This window comes from Kwoniella pini, chromosome 6 (assembly GCF_000512605.2).
Source record: "Kwoniella pini CBS 10737 chromosome 6, complete sequence".
Lineage (NCBI taxonomy): Eukaryota > Fungi > Basidiomycota > Tremellomycetes > Tremellales > Cryptococcaceae > Kwoniella > Kwoniella pini.
Window position 1 is genome coordinate 1,653,681 of NC_091721.1, and position 18,216 is coordinate 1,671,896.

General features: G+C 39.4%; 12 protein-coding genes across 12 annotated transcripts; 5 read left to right on the top strand and 7 right to left on the bottom strand.

Annotated features, from left to right (window-relative positions):
- Positions 1-1,570: 1,570 nt before the first annotated feature.
- Positions 1,571-2,172, top strand: I206_105061 (uncharacterized protein; the record flags this gene model as incomplete). Its single annotated transcript, XM_019154364.1, has 3 exons — positions 1,571-1,829; positions 1,909-1,970; positions 2,062-2,172. 3 exons carry the CDS (start codon positions 1,571-1,573, stop codon positions 2,170-2,172), a joined length of 432 nt encoding a protein of 143 aa, XP_019013104.1.
- Positions 2,173-2,844: 672 nt separating this feature from the next.
- On the bottom strand, positions 2,845-3,722 carry I206_105062 (uncharacterized protein; the record flags this gene model as incomplete). The annotated part of the gene is made up of 6 exons (XM_019154365.1): positions 2,845-2,868; positions 2,976-3,041; positions 3,120-3,290; positions 3,400-3,488; positions 3,556-3,637; positions 3,699-3,722. The coding sequence occupies 6 exons, from the start codon at positions 3,720-3,722 to the stop codon at positions 2,845-2,847; spliced, it is 456 nt and encodes a 151-aa protein (XP_019013105.1).
- Positions 3,723-4,052: 330 nt separating this feature from the next.
- On the bottom strand, positions 4,053-5,261 carry I206_105063 (uncharacterized protein; the record flags this gene model as incomplete). Its single annotated transcript, XM_019154366.1, has 1 exon — positions 4,053-5,261. The coding sequence occupies one exon, from the start codon at positions 5,259-5,261 to the stop codon at positions 4,053-4,055; it is 1,209 nt and encodes a 402-aa protein (XP_019013106.1).
- A 542-nt stretch (positions 5,262-5,803) lies between these two features.
- I206_105064 (uncharacterized protein) lies at positions 5,804-6,117 on the top strand (the record flags this gene model as incomplete). The annotated part of the gene is made up of 2 exons (XM_019154367.1): positions 5,804-5,834; positions 5,903-6,117. 2 exons carry the CDS (start codon positions 5,804-5,806, stop codon positions 6,115-6,117), a joined length of 246 nt encoding a protein of 81 aa, XP_019013107.1.
- A 276-nt stretch (positions 6,118-6,393) lies between these two features.
- On the top strand, positions 6,394-7,473 carry I206_105065 (uncharacterized protein; the record flags this gene model as incomplete). The annotated part of the gene is made up of 1 exon (XM_019154368.1): positions 6,394-7,473. The coding sequence occupies one exon, from the start codon at positions 6,394-6,396 to the stop codon at positions 7,471-7,473; it is 1,080 nt and encodes a 359-aa protein (XP_019013108.1).
- Positions 7,474-7,675: 202 nt separating this feature from the next.
- I206_105066 (uncharacterized protein) lies at positions 7,676-8,767 on the bottom strand (the record flags this gene model as incomplete). The annotated part of the gene is made up of 1 exon (XM_019154369.1): positions 7,676-8,767. One exon carries the CDS (start codon positions 8,765-8,767, stop codon positions 7,676-7,678), a length of 1,092 nt encoding a protein of 363 aa, XP_019013109.1.
- An 864-nt stretch (positions 8,768-9,631) lies between these two features.
- I206_105067 (uncharacterized protein) lies at positions 9,632-10,504 on the bottom strand (the record flags this gene model as incomplete). Its single annotated transcript, XM_019154370.1, has 1 exon — positions 9,632-10,504. The coding sequence occupies one exon, from the start codon at positions 10,502-10,504 to the stop codon at positions 9,632-9,634; it is 873 nt and encodes a 290-aa protein (XP_019013110.1).
- A 539-nt stretch (positions 10,505-11,043) lies between these two features.
- On the bottom strand, positions 11,044-11,520 carry I206_105068 (uncharacterized protein; the record flags this gene model as incomplete). The annotated part of the gene is made up of 2 exons (XM_019154371.1): positions 11,044-11,128; positions 11,204-11,520. 2 exons carry the CDS (start codon positions 11,518-11,520, stop codon positions 11,044-11,046), a joined length of 402 nt encoding a protein of 133 aa, XP_019013111.1.
- Positions 11,521-11,753: 233 nt separating this feature from the next.
- Positions 11,754-12,580, bottom strand: I206_105069 (uncharacterized protein; the record flags this gene model as incomplete). The annotated part of the gene is made up of 4 exons (XM_019154372.1): positions 11,754-11,847; positions 11,934-12,265; positions 12,331-12,395; positions 12,463-12,580. 4 exons carry the CDS (start codon positions 12,578-12,580, stop codon positions 11,754-11,756), a joined length of 609 nt encoding a protein of 202 aa, XP_019013112.1.
- A 459-nt stretch (positions 12,581-13,039) lies between these two features.
- Positions 13,040-14,447, top strand: I206_105070 (uncharacterized protein; the record flags this gene model as incomplete). The annotated part of the gene is made up of 7 exons (XM_019154373.1): positions 13,040-13,283; positions 13,409-13,581; positions 13,712-13,811; positions 13,881-13,937; positions 14,010-14,145; positions 14,223-14,361; positions 14,427-14,447. The coding sequence occupies 7 exons, from the start codon at positions 13,040-13,042 to the stop codon at positions 14,445-14,447; spliced, it is 870 nt and encodes a 289-aa protein (XP_019013113.1).
- Positions 14,448-14,990: 543 nt separating this feature from the next.
- Positions 14,991-15,681, top strand: I206_105071 (uncharacterized protein; the record flags this gene model as incomplete). The annotated part of the gene is made up of 4 exons (XM_019154374.1): positions 14,991-15,021; positions 15,096-15,174; positions 15,308-15,427; positions 15,501-15,681. 4 exons carry the CDS (start codon positions 14,991-14,993, stop codon positions 15,679-15,681), a joined length of 411 nt encoding a protein of 136 aa, XP_019013114.1.
- A 222-nt stretch (positions 15,682-15,903) lies between these two features.
- I206_105072 (uncharacterized protein) lies at positions 15,904-17,367 on the bottom strand (the record flags this gene model as incomplete). The annotated part of the gene is made up of 6 exons (XM_019154375.1): positions 15,904-16,041; positions 16,120-16,202; positions 16,308-16,709; positions 16,810-16,934; positions 17,026-17,171; positions 17,257-17,367. 6 exons carry the CDS (start codon positions 17,365-17,367, stop codon positions 15,904-15,906), a joined length of 1,005 nt encoding a protein of 334 aa, XP_019013115.1.
- Between the last annotated feature and the right edge of the window lie 849 nt (positions 17,368-18,216).

Sequence of the window (18,216 nt, forward strand, 5' to 3'; positions counted from 1 at the left end):
AATAATTTAAATGCGGTAACTTTAAATCAAGTCGGGCCGGCTTCAGCTTCGCGTGAAGGGTCGTTGGGAAAGACGATCCAATACATGCGTATCACTTCGTTTAGAACAAACATGCATCCGGCATTAACGATGACCTTGATTGAAATGCGACTAGTCGACACGAAAAACTTCGATGCTACGCAAATTTGGATCATAGTTCATGTAAGGTAGTATCCCCCCTCGCTTGCGTATGCGAAATCATCGTTTTTTCGAACATGTAACTGCATCGAACTTGACGGTTTCCTTCAGACAAAAGCAGTCTACTGAAGCGGAATTTCGTACCGCCAGAGTAACAGGAATCACTAGTGAAGTCTTAGCTCACTATCGCTCCTTGGTAGCTTCTTAGTAGCTTTTTAGTGCACATGCATTTCATCGATACACCGTTCACGAGTTTCATTTCTAATCAAGATCTCAGGTGCTAAGCTCGAAAGCTGTGTATGACTGCTCAACTCTCAAATGGCAGATGAAATACATGATCTACAAGACTTGCCAGTAGCCTTGTCCAGAAAAAATAGTTTGTTCAGCTCGTGTCCCAGACAAAACCCTTTCATCAAGAGGTCGCACTTTGGCTGCCCGTGGGAACAGAAACCCCATTCATACTAGTAATACATGAGCAAGAACACTCAGTGAAGCTTGTACACCATTATGCGCCCAAGTTTGAGTGTGCATCACTTAACTGATTGGATTTACCTTGCCTCTGATCGAAAACAAAGAGCTCGGACAGAAGAAGACTGTTATTGCGATTGATTTGGGAATTCCGTACAATAAACAAAACCAGTTATAGCTTATATCAGTGCGAATTCCCACCACAAGGTTTTACCTCAATCAGATCTGACGTTCATCTTTCTATTAATTTGAGCCGAAAGAGGAATTTAAAGCGCCTTCATATTGTTTTAACAATCCTGTATGTTTCCAAAATCATTTTGGAGGGACGGACAACGGATACGAGGTTTTTGCTTGTCTTGACAGAAATATAATCGTCGGTGGCTCATTTACACCCTCAGAAATAGGTCGTCTCGAGAGGTCTTGTCCTCTTATTCACAAGAAAAACCTACCATGTTAGCAAGATATATCTGAATCTACGTGACATCATCGATATTGCACGAAGGGCTCGTATAACCGTGCTCAATGATTCTTCTTACATGCCCTTAATATTTATCGACGCCCTCTTCGACAGAGCATACATACCCACAATAGGTATCAATGTTCATCTGTGTACAGACCGCCTTGCCAGTTGCGATAAGTTGATATATGAACCCGCATGCATGTTATCGATAAGTCGAATCGTTATGATAACTTCATCTGAGAGTTCGGGGCTCCCTTCAAAGCGGAAGCAAATTTTCTGCGGGACTGTAAATACAGAAATGCCTTTTAAAACTACTTCTCATCTTCGTCGGTACATTCGAACACATTGATTATAGCCCTCAGAGATAACACACTGCCAAAGAAGACTTCAAAAAAAATATCGCGCAGTCCAATAACATCGACTTCTCCATTTTTACGGAGATACCCATGAGCAAATCCGTCAAGAATGTCTGATCAAATACCATCTTCTTCATCTTCATCATCTAATGCAGGACCATCTAAACCTTCCATGATATCATCTACCTTCACAATACCACTGAAGAAATCAGCAGAGAAAGTATATACCGGTCCATCACCTGATCAACTTTCTGCACCAAGAACAAGATCACAAGCTGAGAAGTACTTCGCAAGAGTTGCCAATGAGAATGTTTTACCAACTAGAGCGAATAAGCTTTTAGGTGTAGGTGGATGGGTATTAGGTGGATGTGAGTATTGCATAATCATTGCATCATCTTCTACTTGCTGTATCGCAGGCTTGTACAACAGCTAAAACATTTCATACAGTCGCTTGCTTTTATATGGCTCTATTCGCTGATTTTGGAGAGAGGGAACACGTCTTTTCGCCAGTAAGTGAAGTATTTGTATTTCAAAGGCAACCTTGTTCGTCTGGTCAGTGATACCTGCAGATCATTGACTTATATATCATAACAAATTTAGGTCCGCAGACAATATGCTAGCTTGAAACAATCTTTTTTCACCTTGTCGCCGAGTGAAAGGCAGATGATGGGTATAAATGACGTGAGAGAGAATGAAGCGAGACCTTCTTAGATGTCAATGACGGTTATTTATGATTTTGAAGAATAGGAAGATTGACGTCAGGATATATATATACATTGAATACCCAGCATTACCGATGATACCCAGTATGACATAGTGTATAGAATAGCGATTGAACGTAATTCGGACATATGTCAATTTGTAAATGTGCAAACGATGTGAACGTTACAGAACACACAGGCCTGTGCTAAGAAGGACGACCGCGGAATGACGGTAGTGAACATTACAAGCCTCCTTTTATATGCAACTAGCATAAAATTAGCAGGTATGCCAAAATCAGCAGTTTAAAGGAATCCTATCCAGGTTTTCGTTCTCGATTATCACAGCGAACTATCGCAGATGCCTTCAGCACTGGGGCGGAACAAAGTATTACTGCTCCGATACCGTTCCCTACGTCAATTTCGCGCTTAGTGACAGATTGATGGCATGACAAAACATCAAATCGTTTTGACATTCACAACTTCGTAGCGTGTTCAAGACAATGACAGCGAGTGAGAATTCCTTAAATAGTCTCATGAAGAGGAAATGACCAATTGGGATTCGGTAACGAGACATGCTGCATTCACTGTCCGGACGTCAGATCATTTAGAAATCAGCATAAGCCGATCTTGCACCATTTCCATTCCATCCGATGTATATTTCTATATTACTGTCTCTGAAGGATTACAAAGCTGCTTCGACATCGGCCTGATTGAGAACGAAGTCATATCAGCATCATGTTCAGATCAGATCATAAATGAATACAACATAGCAAAAGGAAGATGTTGCATGTTTGCTGACAGAATTGTACTTACAACTTTAGTACTTCTAGCAGGGAACCAAGTGATCTTTCCATCTTTGACAAGGAATTTTGAGAAGTTCTGATCGAAACGTCAAAATAAGCGATATTTCCTCTTTTTACACGAGAACGCAGAGAAAATTAAAGTTGGGCTACTTACCCAATCAATAGTTTCTACGGGAGGTTGTGAATTCTCCTTCAAGTATTTCCAAATAGGTTGAGTTTCAGGTCCATTAACATCTCCTTTTTTCGCAATTGGGAAAGTTACACCGTAATTAAGTTGACAAAATTGAAGTACTTCATCATCTGTTCCTGGTTCTTGAGCTTTAAACTAATTATTTCAGCTGAATGATCAGCATTATCATTCATCTACATTCATCAATCTTTCAAGGAGGATAGTATTGCGTGAGAATCCTAAAGAAAAAGGAGTGATGACTCACTTGGTTACATGGGAACCCAATTATGATTAATCCTTTATCTTGATATTTCTCATGAAGAGCCTGAAGATCTTTATATTGAGGTGTAAGACCTGACATTTCGAACATATTGATAAGCTTATCACGTTTTTCACAATGTCTCGAAATATTTGTACGAACCGCATTTGCTTGCGACGTTAACGAATAATAGAGTTTTGTCCTTGAGATCACTCAACGAAATTGAGGATTTAGGGGTTTCGACCTGTTGTGATATTATCGTTATAAGCTGAATCCGCGACGTAGGCGGTTAATGTAGAGCTTACAGAGTAAGAGTGGATATCCGACATCGTATATGTGTTTGAGCCTTGTAATTTATCAAGCTATAGAAGAGAAATAATCAGGATTGTGGTAACTTCGTCAAGGATTAGTCAAGAGATTCGCCTTTGGATATTGATGATCACGTCAGACTCGGTGCACCGGATCAAGCCGATCAAGGCCTACCGTGGGAAAGTGTGTCATTCCAATTATACTACATAAAATTGGGGTATGCATGTGCGTGGTATAGTATTAAATATACAAACATGATCGTGGGAGACGAGCTGATGCTAATGCTCGTGTGTTACCGTTCAAGTATGACTTTGTCTCTTGACCTAAGTTACCGCTCCTGGAACTTACCACTAAGCGCCATTGCCATTCCGGCGCATCTCATCATCCCTTGCAGCTATCTCTAATCCCCGTCTCGTGTAGATTATAATCACGATACATTTTGTTCCCTCACTATGATCAGTTCTGTTAATGTCTTCAACATAATCATCTTGTTCACTTTCGAGATGGTCGACAGCGTGAAATAGCAAAGTGCCCAAAGGTGCAACTAGTACATTTCCTTTGCTCAGCTTGGCGTTTAGATTTAATTGAGGAAATCTTATATAGCTTGCCTGTCCACTGATCTGGATGATGATGGATAAGCATCGTCCATGATTCAACAATAAATTGGGAGTTTTAGGTATAAGATCTTCGAAATAACCCATTTCTAACGTCGTTCCCAATCCGTGAAAACCTGGCGGTTTCATGGTTTCTGCATCATTGTCTTGATGTCCTATTTGTGCGCAGGCGAAATTGTATATGTCTGTTGATTGCTGTAAACAGAGCTTCTCTAGAGGTTCCAATTGTCGGGCTATTCGTTTCGTTATTATGCTGGAAAGGAGTTTGATAATTCGTTTGGCTGGCAATTTCCTACCAATTTCTTCATATTTATGAACATCCACAATCAAATTTATATTCCTTCTGATCGATCTAATTCCGAATTGCAAACAGTTTGAACCGATCATGTTATATGAACCTGAGGGCATTCGATCACGATCTATCAAGGCAAGGTAGTCGCAAAACAGCGAATCAAGTTGATGTGGTACTGATAATCCAGTAAACCGAGTGACAAGATGTAGAGGTCCCATCACAAGAGGAAAGACTCGAAATTTGAGAGATTCGTGACCGCTACCGTCCATCAACTGAGGTTTAGCAAAGGCTTTTCTTCTAAGCGGATTGGTATTTTCGTTAGCTAGTAGGATGTTAAGAAGTAAGACACTCTCCGCACAAGGATCCAGAATGGGTATAGGGTTATGCAATGGAGTTGTACGAGTGAAGAAATGTATCAAATCCTTCGAGATCCAACTTGGTTCTTTGAAAGTACGTTTGGTGATGTTATGTATTTTGTCGAGATCTTTACGGTACTCGATACCATTTGCAATTCTCAGTCCACCAGACCCATCCCACCCCACTTCAGTCACTTTGCGCTTCCTCTTCGTCCCGTGAGTTTCAGAGGCCGATTGGGCTGCATTGTCAAGCTGAGCTCGCGAGGAAAGATGACCCGAACTTGTCGAAACAGACATAATGGAAAGGCCCAATGGTGGAAAGAGAAGGCAGAAGTGTTTTATTGAGGAGGAGAACCGTAAAGTTCATCCGAAGAAGCGAAAGCGGATTTTGAAATGTCGTAAAAGATCGTTAGAGCTGTAAAATTTGACATTTGTCAAGGAAGGAGTGAATCAGGTTTAAAAGATTGCTGTTCTTCGTCAAGCGACCAGGTGATAAGCATCCGAGTTCAATGGCACGATTCAGGCTAAAGGCTCACTAGTCGTCCTCAGCATTCCGTCCGTCTTCCTCCAATCCATGCCTCTGGCCTAATTTTGGCTCTTTTGAAAGCAGATGCTCCGACTGCTGGTCACCAATACGTGCTATATATTGCAATAATTGAAAGTAAATAAGAAGCTTCTGAACTTTTATCCCCACACGACCCCGCAGATACGAGCGATATCGGAACACCGTGGGAAAGCTTAAATAGGAATGACGTTGAGAAGCAAAGATTACAAACGAAACAATACAAGAATACTATTGTTCATCACCGTATATATTCAATTTCTAACAAATAGTCGAGATGCCAGCCCCTCAAAATTGTCAAGAAGAAGGTGAGAAAAGAAGTTATAGGAATTTGAACTAGATGTATCATGGCTAATATTGGTAATTGACAACTTAGCTTGTGCTATCCAATCATGCCTTACGAAAAACAATTATAACGAATCCGCTTGTTCAGCATACGTTGAATCGTTATATAGATGTTGTCAGAAAGTATATCAGGACGCAGATAAATCAGGGAAACGTATAGAGGAAAGTCCAAGTACGGCTTGTCCTATACGGAGTGTAGTTGAACGAAAGATGAAGAGGATAGAAGCGGAGAAATCGGAAAAGTAACGGAATTATGCAGTGAGGTTTATGGAAAAAGAGGCTAAATTCTGGCGCATATACATATGTCAATGTTCACTGATCGTAAGAATCAACGGCGGGACTAAAAATCGCCGAAAGGCGAGGCTTCATCAGGTGAAAGGAGCATGAAGTAGAGTCAGAAGGCCACCAAAAGGGCGAATAGAAATAACAGACTCTACTAAGAGATTGAGTGGCAATCACTACCCCTGTAATCATTGAACACACAAATTTGTACTTCACTCCAAATCCTCATCAGTCCGCAGAATGTCTCAAGATATGTCATTTAGTGAACGACAAGAATTGCACGAAGGGTGGATCGCTCAGTGCAATGCACTGACGACCAGAAATCACCGTAACACCGCTGATGGAGATTACCTGCACAAGATCATGACTTTCAGCAACCTATTCGATAACAAGAATGGTACATATAATACAGCCGACTACTCAGACGAAGTATCAAACAGGGCAGAATATGGACTTCAGAATCGCCTCAATGAGGAATGGGTCTCTTTGCGTGATTCTGTTTCCAGAAACCTATGTTCCAACAACCTAGATACAGCATACTTGAGAGATACGATGAACTTTTCTGTGCCATTCAGCGGTCCGACTACGGCGGGCGAATCTTCAAGAGCTTGCCCAGAACCGAGACTTGATAATGCGACGAGAATACCAACTACAAATATAGATAACACGACTTCAAGTAAAATGGTAGGCCCAAAAAAGAGCAAATTTGAGGATCAGTCATTCAACTTCCCTGAGAGAGCCGCGACACATCTTCTAGATAATCAAACAAGTGTTGAGATATTACCTCTACCAACTTGGGCAAGAGGTCAGGGATCATTACTGAAACGATTCGCTCCTTCAGAATTCAAAAATGACCCAGAGGTCTTTCATTACACGAAAGATAGCTTATACATTAATGCAAATAGTGCTTTAGGTTGGATGAGGCAGTATGAAGGTGACATCATTGACCAAGTGCGGAATGAATTTATGATTGGAACTTTTCGTGATGGAAATCTTGCGAAAAGGACTTTCCAAAGAGATGGTCCTCTTAATCGGTTCACTCGAAATGCTATGACTCTTGCAGGTGATGATATGTTTCACAGCCTTGCACAGAGGTCAACCGGATCACATTTGCCCGAGGACGAGAATCTTATCGTTCAATCATGGAGTGTGAAACAACTTGACGAGGAAATTAACCCAATGGTCTTGTTGGAAGGCACGAAAGCTTATATGGATGCTTGGGAAGGTGTACAGAAGGGTGGAAAGAAGTTAAAAAAGCAAGCAATTAAATTGGCGCATAGTTCGGCACAAAAGCAAAATAACGGTAGAGGTTGTGTGTAAAGGAGGAGAAGTGCCTTGTACAGTACAGTGAGAATATAAACAATACATGCAGCGTTATACGTACAGTATATCCCCGACAAACTAATCTGGGTCTACTTCTTCCCAAGCATTGTCGCTCGAATCAAAAATGCCTGACTGTATGACACCAACAATCAGTCACTTTTTCCATCTACTACCGTCCATCTACTACCGACAACTTTTCTTAATTCCTCTGTCTTCTGAGTGTTTTGCTAACTTGTTGGACATATCCTTCCCTGGGTTGCAACATTTGGTCGGCAACATAAACCAAAGTATCAATATCAATTTGTTGACGATCTAATTCAGTTTCTGTTATTTCCTCCTTATCGGAATTAATGTTTGTATCTATAGTAGTTATATAGGTCACGGCATGAATAAGGGCTCTATTGAATACACCAGGAGCACAACCTCTTTTATCTTTCACCAATGAGATTGCCTTGCTATCCGGTTTGTGTTTTTTTGTTTCCAAATACCAATTATCCTCTAGCTTTTGGATACTTCCTTCAGTTTGCGGAAGCTTGGGTTTATATTTGCTTGCATAGTACATCAAGTGCGGTGCATTGATTATGAATTTTTTTTGCCCTGAATCATAGTGGCTTAATTTACCTGTAAAAACAGTGCTTTTGGGGGGCCCGTGATATCTACCAAGACTATCAAGAGGACTCGCCGCCCATTCCGGTAGAGGAAGTATCAGATTATCAGCATTACCGTGAAAATCGCGAAACATCTCATCAGAGTACTTTAACAGGTCACTCGTGTTGATTGGATCTTTGCCTAGACGCGTAGCGGTCTCGATACTTCTGATATTCCCAATAGAGTCGGAGATACTCTTCTTTGTTATGTTTCCGGAACTATTAAAGTATTCACCAGTATCTCCTCCCAGATTAGAAGAGCCAGAAGTCTGGTTGTGAATAGTATCGAGATAATCCATGTGACGGTCTACTTGTGAGGTAGGTCCTGGCACGCTGTTGTCATTGCCAGTCTCAGGTAAGATCATGGGAGGGTTCTCTATCCTCCTTTGCGGTGTGTGAGTGGTGAGATCAGGGCGTTGACCTCTTGAAGGATGCTGGCCAATGTTGTAGCTCTTCGGGCCTGTTGTAGGTCGACTCTCAGCGGGCTTGGATTCATCGCAAGTGACGGTACCATGCTTGTCTGAAATTTGAAACTGCATTCCTCTCTCTTGTGCGATAGTGATGAAGCCATCGTGTACTATAGCGGTGTATTGTTGTGAAATATCGTAATCCTCTGTGTCAGTTGAATAAATTGGCTGGGACATCCTTGTAAATCAAGTAGGTGAAAGTCGGGCTGAAAGTTGATTGAATGAAACTGCAATTCGCTATTTGTTTGAACTGAATAGAAGATAAGCGGATGCTTCACTAATGAACGAGAATCATATAAGTAAGATCAAGCATACGGTTAGATAGAATACGCACCTATCCAGAGATGAAAACAATATTAAGAGTCAGCTTACTTTCCACACACAAAAAAAATCTCTTTTGAGCGGTCTACTAATTTCTTTTCGCAAACATATAATCGAGTCGATAATTTAAGCAGCATCAACCATGACGTTATTTTTGGAAGTCAATGATCAACTTCCCTTTCTCCCTTAGCTTATGAAGGTAAAAGGAATAGTTCCTTTGAGCGAAACCATGATCTGTATTGCAAAAAATTCAAGTTGCCATGATGACTGATCGAGATAATCGATGGCTTTATATCCAACCCACAGCCTGTATCCTTTATCTCTCGTTTAACAGTCTGTCATACAATATGACGTCCTTTTCGGTCCAACACGTCATTGGTGAGATTTGAGTGCAGTACAAGAAATGTATATCTCGTTAATCTCGTTGCATACTTGACTTAGCAGTATTCGTAAATGCACCTGATTCCTAATCAGAGGCTGATCTAAACTTGTCCTGACCAACTATCATAGGTTCAGTGCTTTGTACAATACGAATATCAACAATACATTCAGGGGCATTTATAAAATAAATTCACTATCTCGGTACTGTAAATATCTGACATGATTATTGTACTTTCACAGAGTTATGTCGCTCATATACAGTGGTCTAACCATAAAACATAACATAGAAGCAAAATGACCTATTAGACTGATTTACCTCCAAGTTACTCTTTCTTTTTGCTAGATTCTTTTCTTTTTGAACTTGAGAGTTTTACCGTTTCTGCAAGATCCTTCCCAAGGTCGTAGAATTTCATTGGCAACGAAAAGATAAGTATTGATACCAACTCCTAGATCAGATAAATCTTCTGAAGTCAATTCTTTTTTACCAGATGCAGTGACTTGAGATAATATTTTTGAGTCTTCAGTAGTGACATAATCAAGAGCATGGAGCAAAACTCTGTTGAATAAAGTCGGCGCCGTATTCCTTCTGTCAGCCCTTATTTGTCCAGATATTGGTGCTGTCAAACACCAGTAATCTGCCAATTCCTGGATGCTTCCTTTGGGGTTTTTAAGGTTAGCCTTGAACTTTGAATGATAACTCAATACATTGTTTGCACAAATTACGAATTTGTTTTGAGTCGGATCGAATCGGCTTAAACAACCATCACTATCTGTGATTTTTGTGGACGAAATTCTCCCGTTTCCGTCCAAATAATCATTGACCCATTCTGGAAAAGGAAAGTGCGGAACAGTAGACTTCTTAGCCTCATGAAATATCATGTTGGAGTAGTTTGATAAGCCCTGCTTATTGATTCGGCTTGCTTCTTCACCGTAAATAGTCTCGAAGCGTCTGATCGGATAAGATTCTGAAGTGATACTGACGTTTGGTATTGAGTAGTCAGAAGTAGGAGCATAACGTGTGATACCGTCGTGGTTGTGTGAGGACGGAAAGTCTGAAGGACCCTCCTGTTGAGTGACAAAGCCATGGTGTCCAATTTTAGGGGGATATTCTCCCGAGATGTAACTCCCTGGATCAGCTGTAAGTCGACTTTCAATAGGCTTGGACTCATTACGTGTGGCAGTATCTTGCTTGTCTGAGATTGGAAAATACATCTCTCTCTCATCATTGAAATTGAAATAGCCTTCTTGTATAACTGGACCGGGATCCAGGGGAAAGTCAATTGACTCTGTATCGGACAATCGATTGGGTCGGACATCTTTATAATCAAGTAGGTAAAAGTCAGGGTAAGTTGAGAACAAATGTTAACTGCAATTCACTATGTATGTGAAGTGAATGAAAGATAATTGGGATCCTGGCTTTCAAGAGCAGATTATATAAGTAAGATTTAGCTACGTTTATTCACCCTTATCCCCACAGAAAAAGCTCCTTTGAGCGGTCTAGCAAATATCTTGAGTATGTATCTTCGAGTCGACATGACAAGCAGCATTATAGATGATGCTATCGTCTAAAGTCACTGATCATCCTTTATTCCCTCTGAGCTTATCACAAAACAAAAGGGAGTGGATCCTTTGAGCGATTTCATGATTCGTGGCACAAGAAATTCAAATCAGTATAGTAAGCGATATCATGATGACATATCATTTAAACTCAACCTGTAGGTCTTCATTTCTGGCCTAGCATTTTGATACTCCTAACAGCAACTACCATGTTTGGGAGCACCAACAACAGTGAAATTCCTATCTTCACCTCTTTCCCAAATATTAGCTGCATTAGCCCTACAAGTCGATCGTCAATCCAAAACTCCCGAAACACATTCTTCCGAGTGAGAGAGCTTATAAAGGATAATGAACAACACCTGTCCATCTCTATCACCTCCAACAAGAAATTCACAACTTTGAAATCCAGCTTTGAGACCATGAGCAAACCTTGAAGCTCCTACACCACCTGAAAAACCTATAAAATCCCCTTTTAATATAGGTATTTCTTCAATATCGTATTTGTTTTCGGTCTTTTGTTTCTTCTCACTTGGTCCAGGATCTTCATTCTCAGATAATAAAGAAGAACGAGGCCCGAATGGCTTCAGAATTGGAAATGAAGCGTTGATTATTTGGACTCGGAATAACCCTCGGCTAAACACCTTAGCCCATTTGCCCGAGATCCCGATCATCGTCGTGTTTCGCATGGGAACTAGCGATGATTAGTCAGTCAGATCGTTAAGAACGCTATCACATCTGAATGACAGCCCTGTTCGGCGGTGTTCTACCCAATAGATTTAGCACTCACTGGTGGGCGATACCTGCGGCTTTCTGCATATTCATACAACACCTTGCAAGTCTAGTACGAATGATTGAAAGGTCCTATGGTCGTATCCTGGTCAGACCTTTTCCGTCCAGGATGCTATTACACAGCTCCTTTACCACTCGTATCGACAGGGTTGAATCTGACTATGACTTCCTGACCTGATTTAGCGTCCGCTATGTTACTCACTCCAAGCCTGGAAAAATCTCATCAAATCAGCTCATACTGCCTCTCTAAATACATGTGATACTAGTGACTAATGAATGAAGAGAAACCACTTACTCGGGATAACAACAAACATCTAATTTCTCTCTTGTTCCACCCATTAAATAAACCAAACCTTCAGAAGAAGCTTTAAGTCCATGAGCAAATTTAGAAGCGATAATTCCACCTTGAAATCCAATAAAATCACCAGGTTCAACTTTTCTTTCTTCTATTTCAATTTTATTTTCTTTTAAATTTGGTGTATCTAATTTTGGAATATCTGAAGATCCATTTCTAGGATGATTATTTGAATTATCAGGAGAATGTAAAGATGAATCAATTAATTGTAAAATACCTGAACCTGATAAAATATATAACCATTCTGAATCATGTAAATGATAATGTATTTGCTATAATTCGACAGTCGTTACTCCAGATTCTACAAGGATAAATTAAAAAAAACCAAAAAATTTACTGTAGATTCACCATTTGGTTCTAATCTAACTTTATGTACACCTAAACCAGAATCTTGCATTCCGACTATACCGTTCATCTCATTCTTTAGTCTGGAATACAGAATGAATTGACTACCCAGAGAACCACTCACCTACATCTGACATACAAACGCTTATCCTTTCAGCATCTCTGTTCAAATAATGTTTATTACCTTTCATTGCTGAATCTATCTCCTCGTTTTTGAGGAGTGGATGATGTGGCTCGCTCATCTTCGCACTATCTCACCTATGTTGATGCTCGATATACGATTCAGTCGGACTACTTCCGTGAAGTTCTTTCATTCTTTGATCCGTGTATGTATCATTAACACCTCAAAGTTGTTATCAGTTTACGCTTGGTTGATTGGACTTTATGTCATGTAGATCACATTAAAGCCACCGGTTATCTCGGTCTGCTATAATGATCGGGCATCACCGAAATGACTAATCAATCAGATCCCGTTGATATGGGATTAAATCGATAAACCTTTGGAAAAGATAATCCACTGACTCGCGGTATTTGGACCTGGGACTTGGGCTTCGAGGTTTGTTACAATAATGTTCGTTGTATACATCTCGGGATTCTCAACTTCTGCTTCATCGATACATACATCATAATCAAAACAAAAGGGACAGGGATTGTTCAGCTTATCAATCTCCGAAGAACAGAAGCGATACATAATCTTCAAGATGGCCGAAGTAGCCCCACCCCCACCGCCCACCGCCATATCAGATGAAGAACCCAAAGTTCAAGTTGATGATGATGTTGAAATGGCACCAGCAGCCGAAGGCGTAGATCAAGAGACGACTGAAATAACAAATAACGGAGAAGACAAAGCAGATTCAGAGGAAGAGCAACAAGGTGACAAATTACCTAAGGATGCTTGTGAAACGTTATATTTACAGAACTTAAATGAGAAAGTCAGGATACCTGGTAAGTGTTTCCATACCGCTCACCAAGTGCAATTGCATTATCAGATGACGGGAAGTAATCCACTACGATAATGGCCAAAGATGAATTGTGGTCACCTACTTATCCTCCTGTCTTTCGTGCCATAGTGATACAAGAAACTCTCTACTCCCTTTTTAAACCATACCGACCATTACACCCAGTGATAGCGCACAAGAATGTACGAATGAGAGGACAAGCTTTTATATCGTTTCCAGATGTAGAAAGTGCAAATGAAGCTAAAAAGGATGTATCAGAGTTTCCATTATATGGAAAGGCTATTGTGAGTGTCTGAAATTTCGAGGTCATTGAAAGTGAAGGAAGAGGGTAACATGAATGAAAACGACTGGGAGGGAGGATTATTCTGTCGATTACGAGCAACAATGAGCTGATATTCCATGGGATCATTCTAGCAAATATCTTTTGCACGTGGTCGATCAGATAGTATAGTGAAAAAAGTAGAAGGGGATGAAAAGTTTGATGAGCACAAAGCCAAGCGTTTGGAAGAAAAGAGTGAGTATAGGCTGAGAAGTCGAGACCCTCATCATCCTGTACTAACGAAGCGATCCCTGCGATTGATAGAATTGAAACGACGTAATAACCCATTGAGGCAAAAAGCACAAGCCAAACTCAAAGCTGGTACGTGCATCTTCTATCGTCCACCCGATTTCGATTCGATATATACTGATTTGCATGATTTCGTATTTATAGAAGAGACAGGTGCACCCCAACAGAAGAAACAACGTCTACAAATGCCAGATGAATACTTACCACCCAACAACGTATTGTTCATACAGAACTTACCGGAAGGTACGACTTCTGACGATCTCAGAGAAGTATTCGAAGTGTAAGCGTTCTCCCCACTCCCTTCAGTGTATCTTTCACGCAGAGCACAAGCTAATATTTTACTGGACTGTAACGTAGACACGCTGGTTTGGTTGAAATTCGTACGATCCCAGCTAAGAAGGATATTGCATTCGTCGAATTCGCAGATGAGAACGCAGCTACAGTCGCTAAAGACGCTTTGCATAATTTCAAGATTGACGGTGAGACTAAGATGAAGGTAAGTCGATCTCACTCTCGCATTATTTACGATACGTTCTGAGTGCTGATTATTTGATATTGCAGGTTACATACGCCAGGAAATAGTGGAAGTTAGCAAGTGTACATATCATGAACATGCATTTTTGTATAAATAGCGTCTTTCCCTTTACAAAGCATGGTTGCTAGCTGAATTCCAAATTACCAAAATCTGTTACTGATCGTTGCTTGAGCTAGCTATTGTGCTTTCAAAGTGCCGAAATAAGCCTTCTGCAGTCATGCCAAAGATATCCAGGTCAACTCTCTGTAAATTGCACTACTTCCAATTTATTTCCTTCATCCTTTGTGGTCTGAGCCACAAGTCAGCTCGGACCATTTGTGTTCGACGTCATAAGCGTCATAACCTCCTTTGGATATCCTTTCAACTTTGTCAATTTGATCTAATATGAGTTATTCAGTTCCCCTTTGTTCTACGTCACAATGCACGTCATCGATAATAACATTGCAATCAGTTTGATCATCCAACACGTAAGCTCTAGAAGATATATAAAGTGAACATCTTCAATTAAAATTCTATAATTCAATCTCATTTTATGTTATCTTTACATCGCATTTTAATTAAATTTAATACCAACTACCATATACTATAAGATGACTTTAGGACAATCCAATAATGAAGCTGGTAAGTCATAAGCCATATTCAGCCCTTTTTGAGTCGGTATGACAAGTGACTGATAGATACATTTGATGGAATAGCCAAGCAAGACTTAACTCCTGACTTTTTCAAATCTGATGCTGATAAAGCTAAAGACAATGTAGAAGGTGGCGTAAGAGAGTAAGTTCAACATGACTTCGTAGTTTCCTTTCAGCAGATATCGCCCTTCTTATTCTCTCCACGGCCTTCAATTCGTTCCGCCAAATCGCACTTTGCCACTATGGATCATTGACCAGATAATTTGCACTTATAGTCTTACTGGAAACTCTCACGGTCATGATACCGCTAGACAAGGACATGAAGGTTTGACCAACGCTCTCAAATCTTCAGGTGAACAGAGTTTCACTGATCAAGCTCAACAACAACTTGACAAGTGAGTGATTGACAGCTGAATTTTTGCCTCGCTTCTTGTGTTGAAATATCAGCTGATGAATAAGGATATATAGAGGAGCATCTCACGTTCAACCTAACGAGAGCAAATCTACTACTCAACAAGCTAGAGACTACGTTACTCCAGGAAATGATTCTGCTGGAGCTACAGGTATTTTAGGTCAAGTAGGAAATACTATTTCAAACGCTGCTGCCGGTGTCAAAGATGCTGTCACAGGTAACTCTGAGAAACCTTAATTGGGGAGTTGTTCATAAATAAGCCCCGATTGATCATGTAGCTTTCTCGTATGTTAGTAATTTCATAGTTTGAGAGATATTATGTATCTTATATTGTGTATCGATTTGAAACAAGACTCCAGCTTTCTCAGATTGTTCACTACCTCAGTCTTAGTAGTACATGCCAAGCTTGAATACAATAAATACATAATACATACGAAATCCTCACCGTCAGTATGAAAATTAGTAAGATACAATACCAGCTAATTGTTGAGCTCGATGAGATAACACAGCAGGTTGTTTAGGTAATTGAACTTCGTCTTCCGATAATGGTCCATCGACATTGGTACCTGTCAATCGGAAGTTAATGGGGTCGTGGGACTGAAGATTGATGAAGATATCAATATAGACTCAATTCACAGATACACCAACGGACGAAAGTCACAAAATTACACTCACTGTGCCTGCGTATTCCTTTATAGCAGTCTTTCTCTCTTCTAACTTTTCTGCACTTATTCCTTTAGCAGGTTTGTAACAGACATCTATATCAATCACACTTATTAGCTGACATTCTCCACTTTTAATTAAATATACGACATGAAATCGAATATTTCACATGATTTTCAAATTAAGAAAATATTACTCACAAGTAGCTACTCTAGCTCTATCACCTCTTGCAGCATCACCATAATGAACAGTTCTTGAATCCCATAAAATTAAATCACCAGGTCCAGCTTGAATTTTTTTCCATTTACAACCTTTTTCTTCAAACCATTTTAAAGTTTCTTCAGGATATGAAAAAGAATCTTTCCAATCCCATCCATTTTCAGGTTTTAAATTTTCATGTTCTTCAAAAAATTTATTATATAAAGAAAATGAACCATCTAAAATCATTAATCCACCATCATTTAAACCATTTTCAACTAAATTTGCAATACCTTGAATACATTCTTTTGATTTTTTATTTGGTGATTGATCAACATGTGGCCAAGGTTTTCCTCTATTTCCTAAATCTTCATTTTTAAATGGTAAAGAAACATTTACACCATCTTTTTTATAACAAAAAAAAAATAATATTATTAATTATTGTTAAATCTTAAAATAGTTAAAAATAATTTTTAATTGTTTTTTTTTTTTTTTTAAACTCACCAAATGAAACTAATAATTCATCTGTTCCCCAAATTTTTGAAAATGTATCAATAATACCTTGTTCAGATCTAATATCCCATGCCCATTGTTCATGTGCAGCACCATGTCTATTAAAAAGACCTCCCCTAGAAAAAACCATTTTTCAAAGTCACAGTATTAGTCTCTCTTACTATGGATAAACTCAGATTATTGATATAATTTCAAGATTCAACTCACTTAGAGAACCAAGGTAGATTTTTAACTTTCCATGTTTCTCTATCATTTTTATCAAAACCTTTACCAAAACTTTCTAACCATTTATAAGCTTTATCTTCATATTCTTTAGCTCGATCTTGAGGTATAACATTTTTAACTACTGTCCACTACAAATACAATTTCAATATCAACATGATTAATGACGTTTCCAACAATTCAAATTGTTTGATCTTCTATAAAACCCTAACTTACACCTCTTGTTTTTAATTCTGGTAAATATTCTTCTTCATGTCCTCTTAATTTCAATATACCCGTTGTACCGGTACCGGTATTCTGAGATTGAGTTTGAGTAATTGAAGTCATCTTGAAATCCAATTTAATTTCGCCACTCGTACAACAGTCTCTGTTCGATCTCACTCTCAGACGTTATAATCAAAATGAAGTTGCATTTCATCATATCTTTTAATCCATATATAACTAAATCATATTCGGCTAATTCTTACTTGGTGAACATGACAGACGGCGCAATAACAACAATAATGAATTAACAGAAAAAGAGCCGAATCAATGCCTTTTTATCGGTGTAATCCGGTACATTCGGAAAAATCTCGGATAGTCTAAAAAAAAACAGTCTAAATCGTTAAATAAACCGCATGATTAGACCGCACGGCATTTTGAACTTTATTGAAATGGTTGTACTTTATCTTGCCTTATCTTGATGACTCGATATATATTATATCATAGGATGTTCTTACTCATCAATCTCCTCATCGCGTTGGAAAATGGGGGCAAATCGATCAGTACCTTCATCGCTAAAGTCACAATGAGAATGAACATATTGTATCCATGTTATAAAGGTCATAGCTCGAACGTTTCCTCTTGTCTAACAGCATTTTCATGTCTATACGAGATAGGCTGCAACTCAACTTCAGCTCTTAGTGTCACAATGCTTGTGATTGTGATTCTGATGATCTAATCACAGCTTAAACTATAACGAGCCCATGATACTGTTCTACTGATCCAACTCAAGAATGCCTTCTCTTTTGCCAGAGGTGACAAGTCTTGGCCAAACACGCAAATGAAAGGATCTTTCAGTGTGATGTTTTTCCACTCACTGGGTTGTGTCATCCTTCCTGTGTAGAATATGTAGTCATTGTTACATTGGTGAGGAAGTACCAAGGCCGTTTGAATTGATCATTACATGTTTGCCTC